This window comes from Salvelinus sp. IW2-2015, linkage group LG36 (genome assembly GCF_002910315.2).
Source record: "Salvelinus sp. IW2-2015 linkage group LG36, ASM291031v2, whole genome shotgun sequence".
Lineage (NCBI taxonomy): Eukaryota > Metazoa > Chordata > Actinopteri > Salmoniformes > Salmonidae > Salvelinus > Salvelinus sp. IW2-2015.
Window position 1 is genome coordinate 32,669,610 of NC_036875.1, and position 9,759 is coordinate 32,679,368.

Here is a 9,759-nt window from a genome sequence, read left to right on the forward strand (position 1 = left end):
ATCTAACAGCGAGGAGGAGGAACTGCGCAGGTTGAGTGATAGGGGGTGAGATGACAAACAGAGTAAACTATTTAAAATGTATGCTGCACATGGCTGAGTGGAGTTTCAAAATATTGCGATATGGCTAGGCCATCTCTTGCGATATGGATATTGCACATCAATATTGCGATTTCGATGTGAATTGGATTAATTGTGCAGCCCTATCATCGACCAGTGCTTGGGGACGGCACGGTAGTGAGTGATGCCGATAATATTATACTTCAGCTGCTCTGTATGTTGTTCCTGGAAGCCCAGCACAGTGACTCAGCGATAGACTAGTCAGCAGGCAGTACTCAGGAGCCTGAGGGGGAATTGACCTAGCTGTTCTAAAGCGGAGTCGAGGAAAAACTTGTAAACATGCATATACGAAACGCACACGCACACACACACCAGTATTTCCAGTACACTTCACACAGACAATGCACCATTTCTGCCTCTCTATTCAAGCTTGAATTCCTGGATTGAAAACAATGAAATAAGAGCCTGCTCTTCCAGCTAAACTCAGCAAAAAAAAGAAACGTCCTTCACTGTCAACTTAATTTATTTTCAGCAAACTTAACATGTGTAAATATTTGTATGAACATAACAAGATTCAACAACTGAGACATAAACTGAACAAGTTCCACAGACATGTGACTAACAGAAATTGAATAATGTGTCCCTGAACAAAAGGGCGGGGTCAATATCAAAAGTAACAGTCAGTATCTGGTGTGGCCACCAGCTGCATTAAGAACTGCAATGCAGCTCCACGTTCTGCACCTGCAAGTTCTCTGACATTTCTGGGGGGAATGGCCCTAGGCCTCATTCTCCGATCCAACAGGTACCAGACGTGGTCAATGGGATTGAGATCCGGGCTCTTCGCTGGCCATGGCAGAACACTGACATTCCTGTCTTGCAGAAAATCATGCACAGAACGAGCAGTATGGCTGGTGGCATTGTCATGCTGGAGGGATGAGCCTGCAGGAAGGGTACCACATGAGGGAGGAGGATGTCTTCCCTGTAAAGCACAGCGTTGAGATTGCCTGCAATGACAACAAACTCAGTCTGATGATGCTGTGACACACCGCCCCAGATCATGACAGACCTTCCACCTCCAAATCGATCCCGCTCCAGAGTACAGGCCTCGGTGTAACGCTCATTCCTTCGACGATAAACGCGAATTCGACCATCACCCCCGGTGAGACAAAACCGCGACTCGTCAGTGAAGAGCACTTTTTGCCAGTCCTGTCTGGTCTAGCAACGGTGGGTTTGTGCCCATAGGCGACGTTGTTGCCGGTGTTGTCTGGTGAGGACCTGCCTTACAACAGGTCTACAAGCCCTCAGTCCAGCCTCTCTCAGCCTATTGCGGACAGTCTGAGCACTGATGGAGGGATTGTGCGTTCCTGGTGTAACTCGGCCATCCTGTACCTGTCCCGCAGGTGTGATGTTCGGATGTACCGATCCTGTACATCCAACTGCGAGGACGATCAGATGTCTGTCCTGTCTCCCTGTAGCGCTGTCTTAGGCGTCTCACAGTACAGACATTGCAATTTATTGCCCTGGCCTCATCTGCAGTCCTCATGCCACCTTGCAGCATGCCTAAGGAACGTTCACACAGATGAGCAGGGACCCTGGGCATCTTTCTTTTGGTGTTTTTCAGAGTCAGTAGAAAGGCCTCTTTAGTGTCCTAAGTTTTCATAACTGTGACCTTAATTGCCTACCATCTGTAAGCTGTTAGTGTCTTAACGACCGTTCCACAGGTGCATGTTCATTAATTGTTTATGGTTCATTGAACAAGCATGGGAAACAGTGTTTAAACCCTTTACAATGAAGATCTGTGAAGTTATTTCGATTTTTACGAATTATCTTTGAAAGACAGGGTCCTGAAAAGGGGACTTTTTTTTCTGAGTTTATATAGCCTAGCTGAGGACCCTAGCTATAGAACCAGCCCTCTGCTAAATGCAGCACTACAGAGAGATACTATAGGCCTATCTAATGCACTGATATTTATCATGTTTACTGGACATAGTAGTCTTATCTAAAGGCTGACAGTGCTGCCCGAACTTAAGCTCCAACAAGCCTGTGTGTCTTAACACCTGTGCCCTATTTGCACTAGACTCAGCCATTCCCCAGTGCCGAGTTGTGTTCAAATCTCAGGTGGGGCGTCAGGGACTCCAGATAAGCAGTGTGTGTGTACTTGTGTGTGTATATCTCAGGGGAGAACCCTGGCTGTGTGTGTCTCCACACCTCTACACTACTGCAGCTATTAAAAGCCCTGCCACTGGTCCTGCCTGAGCTGCTACACTCAGCGCCGGCCCTACAGAACTAACACTAGCCTGTTAGACAGGTCACTACCATCCACAGGTTACATTCACCACAGCTCCTCCACCCCACAAAGTTTAGTAGGGAGATGTGTCGTGGAGGTAGAGAGGTATCATAAAGAGGTATTATCATTATAATGTCTATTTCTATGTAACAGATGGCAGGTGTTGGCGAGATCCTCATGGGACCAATCCCTCCAGGCCAGATCCATTTCAGCAACGTGAACATGAACAACCCCATGATGAACACAAACACGCCGACACTATATAAAAACACACTGATATGATGAGATGATAGAGGATTTGCAGGTTTGTTAGCCAAACATCTTTGCATAAAAAGTATTATGCTCCTCCATGACAATCTGCAGGTGTACGAGCGCAGGATAAATTAAAAGCTGAGTTAGAAGGTAGCCTAGTCTCTGACAATATGGCAAACAACTTTCTCACACACGTACAAACCAATAATGTACAGTGCATTCGGAAACTATTCAGACCCCTTCGCTTTATTTTTTACCTTACAGCCTTATTCTAAAATATATTAAATAAAAAAATCCTCAATCTACACAAAATACCCCATAATGACAAAGCGATAGCAGGTTTAGACATTAACAAATTTATACAAAATAAAAAAACAGAAATACCTTATTTACATAAGTATTCAGACCCTTTTCCATTGATCATCCTTGAGATGTTTCTACAACTTGATTGGAGTCCACCTGTGGTAAATACAATTCATTGGACATGATTTGGGAAGACACACACCTGTCTATATAATGTCCCACAGTTGATAGTGCAGGTCAGTGCAAAAACCAAGCCAAGAGGTCGAAGGAATTGTCCATAGAGCTCCCAGACAGGATTGTGTCGAGGTATAGATCTTGGGAAGGGGTACCAAAATATGTCTGCAGCATTGAAGGTCCGCAAGAACACAGTGGCCTCCATCATTCTTAAATGGAAGAAGTTTGGAATCACCAAGACTCTTCCTAGAACTGGCGCCCGTCCAAACTGAGCAATCGGGGGAGAAGGGCCTTGGTCAGGAAGGTGGCCAAGACTCCGATGGTCACTCTGACAGAGCTCCGGAGTTCCTCTGTGGAGATGGGAAAACCTTCCAGAAGGAGCATAGGGTTGCAAAGGGTCGGAAACTTTACGGTAAATTCATCATTAAGTTAGCTTATAACAGAGAACCTTTTTTTGTGGGATATACATAGGCAATTCTAGGTATTTGTGTTGAACCATCCCCAATTCAATGGAATTGCAACCCTCGGCATGCACAGTGCATTCTTCCATCACATGTGCAGTGCACTCTTCCATCACATGTAGAGCTGATTCTCAAGATCTTGCACACAAATTAGATGCTATTGAGCCCACACTGTCTGAGCCAAGGACTACACGTTTTCTGGTAAGGTTTGATGACATACATGATTTTATGTTAACTAGTAAATACTAACCTACAGCAAAGTGTGTTTAAATCATTTCTAACTTGTTAACAATTTCTGGTAGTTAGTTTTTGCTACCATGTGGGTTTTAGCTTGCTTGAGTCTGCTAACTGAGGAGTGTTACTTCACCTGTTTCCATACATTTAAAACATTTATCTTACAAAGGAGTTTAATCTAACTGCTTAACTATTTATCTGTACATGGAATTGTATTTGTTGTTTTTTTACAATTTTTTTTCTAATCTTCACAGGAAAATGCCACGGGCACTATCTGATGTGTGTGGAGACATTTCACTGCAGCTAATGTATTAGGAAAATCTGTGTACATTTGCAAATACTGTGCCAAATCATATGTGAAGAATGCAAAACAAGATTCTCTGGTCTGGTGAAACCAAGATTGAACTCTTTGGCCTGAATGTCAAGCGTCACGTCTGGCACCATCCCTACGGTGAGGCATGGTGGTGGCAGCATCATGCTGTGGGGATGTTTTTCAGCAGCAGGGACTGGGAGACTAGTCAGGATCGAGGGATAGATTAATGGAGCAAAGTACAGAGAGCTGCTTGATGAAAACATGCTCCAAAGCGCTCAAGACATCAGACAGGGGCGAAGGTTAACCTTCCAACCGGACAATGACCCTAAGCAAACAGCCAAGACAACGCAGGAGTGGCTTCAGAACAAGTCTCTGAATGTCCTTGAGTTGCCCAGCCAGAGCCCAGACTTGAACCCAAACGAACATCTCTGGAGAGACCTGAAAGTAGCTGTGCAGCGACGTTCACCATCCAACCTGACAGAGCTTGAGAGGATGTGCAGAGAGGAATGGGAGAAACTCCCTAAATACAGGTGTCCCAAACTTGTAGCATCATACCCAAGAAGACTAGAGGCTGTAGTCACTGCCAAAGGTGCTTCAACAAAGTACTGAGTAAAAGGTCTGAATAATTATGTAAATGTGACATCTCATTTATTTATTTTATTTGCATTTTTTTTTTTTTTAAACCTGTTTTTGCTTTGTCATCATGGTGTATTGTGTGTAGATTGATGAGGGGGAAAAACTATTTTATTTAATTATTTCCGAATGCACTGTAAATCATTGGTGTACACACACACACACACACCAGTGTCAGCAGATGTTTTACTCAGCAGGTTTACCGCTTGCCCTCCCCCCTCACCCTCGCTCCAAACCTAATCTCTGGGCAGAGTCAGTGACTGAAAAAGGGGAGAGGCTATACGGACATGCCTGGTGCCAACAGATTAGGTTCAGTCAGTTGTCTTAATGTGCCCTCCACAGCTAACTAGTTCATACTTGTGGCTAGAGAAACTTGTCTAGTGAAGTTTTGTACAAAATGTTTCTACTACCATCTCTTATGACCGAAAAGAGCTTCTGTATATCAGAACAGCGATTACTCACCTCCAACTGGACGAAGATTTTTTCTTTAATGAGTCGGACATGAAGGATTTTCTGCTGCAACCGGACCAGGCCCAAATCCCCGTCATTGGCATGAAGAGGAGACGCCGATACAGATCAGGGTGTCGTGTGAGAATTAGTCGGCGAGTGTGTAACCCGCCTCTACCATCTGTCCTATGGGCCAACGTGCAATCATTGGAGAATAAACTGTTTGAGCTCCGCTTGAGACTATACTACTAACGGGACATTAAAAACTGTAATATCTTATGTTACACCGAGTCGTGGCTGAACAACGACATAGATAATATACAGTTGGCTGCGTTTTCCGTGCATCGGCAAGACAGAACAGCTACTTCTGGTAGACCAGGGGTGGTGGTCTGTGTCTATTTGTCAATAACAGCTGGTGCATAAAATCTAATATTAAAGAAGTCTTGAGGTTGAGTATCTCATGATAAGCTGTAGAGCACACTATTTACCAAGAGAGTTTTCATCTATATTTTTCATAGCTGTCTATTTACCACCACAAACTGATGCTGGCACTAAGACCGCACTCAACGAACTGTATAAGGCCATAAGCAAACAAGAAACATACACTGACTGGAATATATTCCGGGATTCATCCAATCCCATTGAGGAGTATACCAGATCAGTCAACGGCTTAATCAACAAGTGCATCGATGACGTCGTCCCCACAGCGACCGTACGTACATACCCCAACCAGAAGCCATGCTGCCACTTTCAAGAAGCGGAACTCTAACCCGGACGCTTGTAAGAAATCCTGCTATGCCCACCGAAGAACCATCAAACAGGCAAAGGGTCAACACAAGACTAAGATTGAATCCTACTACACCGGCTCTGGCATAGATTTGGCATAGGTCCTCCGATCCACAAAAACTTCTACAGCTGCACCATTGAGAGAATCTTGACTGGTTGCATCACCGCTTGGTATGGCAACTGTTCGCCATGCGACCACTACAGAGGGTAGTGCGTACGGCCCAATACATCACTGGGGCGAAGCTTCCTGCCATCCAGGACCTCTATACCAGGCGGTGTCAGAGGAAGGCCCTTAAAATTGTCAAAGACACCAGCCACCCTAGTTATAGACTCTCTGCTACTGCATGGCAAGCGGTACCAGAGCGCTAAGTCTAGATCCAAAAGGTTCCTTAGCAGCTTTTACCCACAAGCCATAAGACTGCTGAACAGTTAATCAAATGGCTATCCGAACTATTTGCTACCACCAGCAACATACAGCTAGCTGAGCAGTGAAGCAACTGTTGCCCAGTGGGAAGCGCCTCGCATACTAGCTTGACGACACACAAATTCTTCTGCTGCTCTGTGGTTCGCAGGGCACGAGGGTCGTTGTACAAAACAAAGTAATCAGCAATTGGATCATCTCTAACCAATCAGGGTATCAAAGCCAATGACACATTTTGAAAAGCCACATTACACACGTGTTTTCTGGATCTGGACCAACCCATCGGTTTCTGGACAAATCAGAAGGCCCCGAATGCGTTTGCATTCGGTGAAGGGTTTGGGAGTTACTCAAATCCAGACATTTTTAAATTTCACCTTTATTTAAACAGGTAGGCTAGTTGAGATCAAGTTCTCATTTACAACTGCGACCTGGCCAAGATAAAGCAAAGCAGTGAGACACAAACAACAACAGAGTTACACATGGAATAAACAAGCATACAGTCAATAACACAATAGAAAAAAAGAAAGTCTATATACAGTGTGTAAGGAGGAGGAGGTAAGGCAATAAATAGGCCATAGTAGCGAAGTAATTACAATTTAGCAAATTAACACTGGAGTGATAGATGTGCAGATGATGATGTGCAAATATAAATACTGGTGTGCAAAAGAGCAGGAAAGTAAATAAAAACAATATGGGGATGAGGTTGGTAGGTAGACTGGATGGGCTATTAACAGCTGCAGCGATCGGTTAGCTGCTTAGATAGCTGATGTTTAAAGTTAGTGAGGGAAATCTAAGTCTCCAGCTTCAGCGATTTTTGCAATTCATTCCAGTCATTGGCAGCAGAGACCTGGAAGGAAAGGCGGCCAAAGGAGGTTTTGGGAGGCTTGGGGATGACCAGTGAGATATACCTGCTGGAGCGAGTGCTACGGGTGGGTGTTGTTATCATGACCAGTGAGCTGAGATAAGGTGGAGCGTTACCTACCATAGACTTATAGATGACTTGGAGCCAGTGGGTCGGGCGACGAATATGTAGCGAGGGCCAGCCGGCTAGAGCACACAGGTCGCAGTGGTGGGTGGTATATGGGGCTTTGGTGGCAAAACGGACGGCATAGACCTGTGATAGACCACATCCAGTATGCTGAGTAGAGTGTTGGAGGCCATTTTGTAAATGACATCGCCGAAGTCGAGGATCGGCAGGATAGTCAGTTTTACGAGGGTATGTTTGGCAGCATGAGTGAAGGAGGCTTTGTTGCGAAATAGGAAGCTGATTCTAGATTTTATTTTGGATTGGAGATGTTTAACATGAGTCTGGAAGGAGAGTTTACAGTCTAGCCAGACACCTAGGTATTTGTAGTTGTCCACATATTCTAAGTCAGAACCGTCCAGAGTAGTGATGCTACTCGGGCGGGCGGGTGCGGGCAGCGAATGGTTGAAAAGCATGCATTTAGTTTTACTAGCGTTTAAGAGCAGTTGGAGGCCACGGAAGGAGTGTTGTATGGCATTGAAGCTAGTTTGGAGGTTTGTTAATACAGTGTCCAAAGAAGGGCCAGATGTATACAGAATGGTGTCGTCTGCATAGGGAATCACCCGCAGCAAGAGCGACATCGTTGATATATACAGAGAAAAGAGTCGGCCCAAGAATTGAACCCTGTGGTACCCCCATAGAGACTGCCAGAGGTCCGTACAACAGGCCCTCCGATTTGACACACTGAACTCTATCTGAGAAGTAGTTGGTGAACCAGGCGAGGCAGTCATTTGAGAACCAAGGCTGTTGAGTCTGCCGATAAGAATACGGTGATTGACAGAGTCGAAAGCCTTGGCCAGGTCGATGAAGACAGTTGCACAGTCTTTTATCGATGGCTGTTATGATATCGTTTAGTACCTTGAGCGTGGCTGAGGTGCACCTTTGACCAGCTCGGAAATCGGATTGCGGGGGGGGGTCTATAACAGGTGGCAACAGTGAGCGACTTATTTCTGGAGAGATTCATTTTTAAAGTTAGAAGCTCGAACTGTTTGGGCATAGACCTGGAAAGTATGACAGAACTTCGCAGGCTATCTCTGCAGTAGAATGCGACTCCTCCCCTTTTGGCAGTTATATCTTGACGGAAAATGTTGTAGTTGGGGATGGAAATCTCAGAATTTTTGGTGGCCTTCCTAAGCCAGGATTCAGGCACGGCAAGGACATCAGGGTTGGCAGAGTGTGCTAAAGCAGTGAGTAAAACAAACTTAGGGAGGAGGCTGTTGAGTGGGACTAGGGGCTCCGCAGTAAACTAAAACAATGATAACTATTCTAAACAACAGTATACAAGGCATATTTGAGAGAGACATAAAGCAATCACATGTGTTGATTGGGAGAGCTAGCTAAGACACAATGTGTAAGACAACAACAGCTAATCAGCTAAGACAACAACAAAAGGTAAAATGGGGATGAATGGGCAGATAGGGTCGGCTAACTACACACAGGGCCTGAGTTCGAGGCTGGGGCAGACAGATAAACAAAATAAACAAAATGGAGTACCGTGATTAATGAACAGTCCAGCAAGCATCAGCTATGTAGCTACGTGATCATAGGGTCCAGTGAACAGCAATATATGAAACAGGAATCAGCTATGTAGCTACGTGATCATAGGGTCCAGTGAACAGCAATATATGAAACAGGAAAACCGCGGGGTAGGCGTTACTACGCTAGCAAGCGGGAGACACGGCGACTCATTGCGGAGAAGAAACTAACGTCCATGGGTGTGGTGTAGCATTTGACCGGCGCAAGGAGTCTAGGTAATCAGGTAACCTCGCTACAACACCAGTGGACACTGGTCATTCACACCAACTTGTCGTGGCATTACCTAATTGGCATGTCACATGCCGCGTTCACGTGCTAGTCAGAACTAAGAAACTCTGACATTTACGACTTGCTAACTGGTTGAGCTCGGCAAGTGTACAACTACAAGTTTGCTAGATCTGACTAGTAGGTGAACATGGCAAAAGTGACATCCATATGGTGACCACCAAGTTATTTATCCCTCGCTCATTGAAATTAACATCACTTTCTTTCACAAGGATTAACTAGTGCCATGCTGCTGTTGTTGCCAGCATAAACTAGGCTTATCAAGACGACTGACTGAAGAACTGACTGAACCGAATCCATTCATCTCCACTCGACTCACAACTGTGCGACATACGTCATCAATTTGGGCAACAGGCGTGTCCGTAGGGTAAATCAATTTGAATTTAAATCAGTTACATGTTTTTATATTTTACCCCTTTTTCTCCCCAATTTCGTGATATCCAATTGGTAGTTACAGTTTTGTCCCATCGCTGCAACTCCTGTACGGACTCGGGAGAGGCGAAGGTCGAGAGCCGAAACATGACCCCGCCAAGCCGCACTGCTTCT

At 45.1% G+C, this 9,759-nt stretch overlaps 1 protein-coding gene across 1 annotated transcript in view; it reads right to left on the minus strand.

The window, feature by feature from the left end:
* LOC111959499 (CLIP-associating protein 1) overlaps positions 1-5,287 on the minus strand; it is a gene marked incomplete at its 5' end in the record, with an annotated part of 83,176 nt that extends 77,889 nt beyond the window's left edge. Inside the window, one exon of the mRNA XM_070437636.1 lies at positions 5,177-5,287. Within this exon, the coding sequence (XP_070293737.1) occupies positions 5,177-5,287 (111 nt within the window). The remainder of the gene's footprint in view (positions 1-5,176) is intronic.
* Between the last annotated feature and the right edge of the window lie 4,472 nt (positions 5,288-9,759).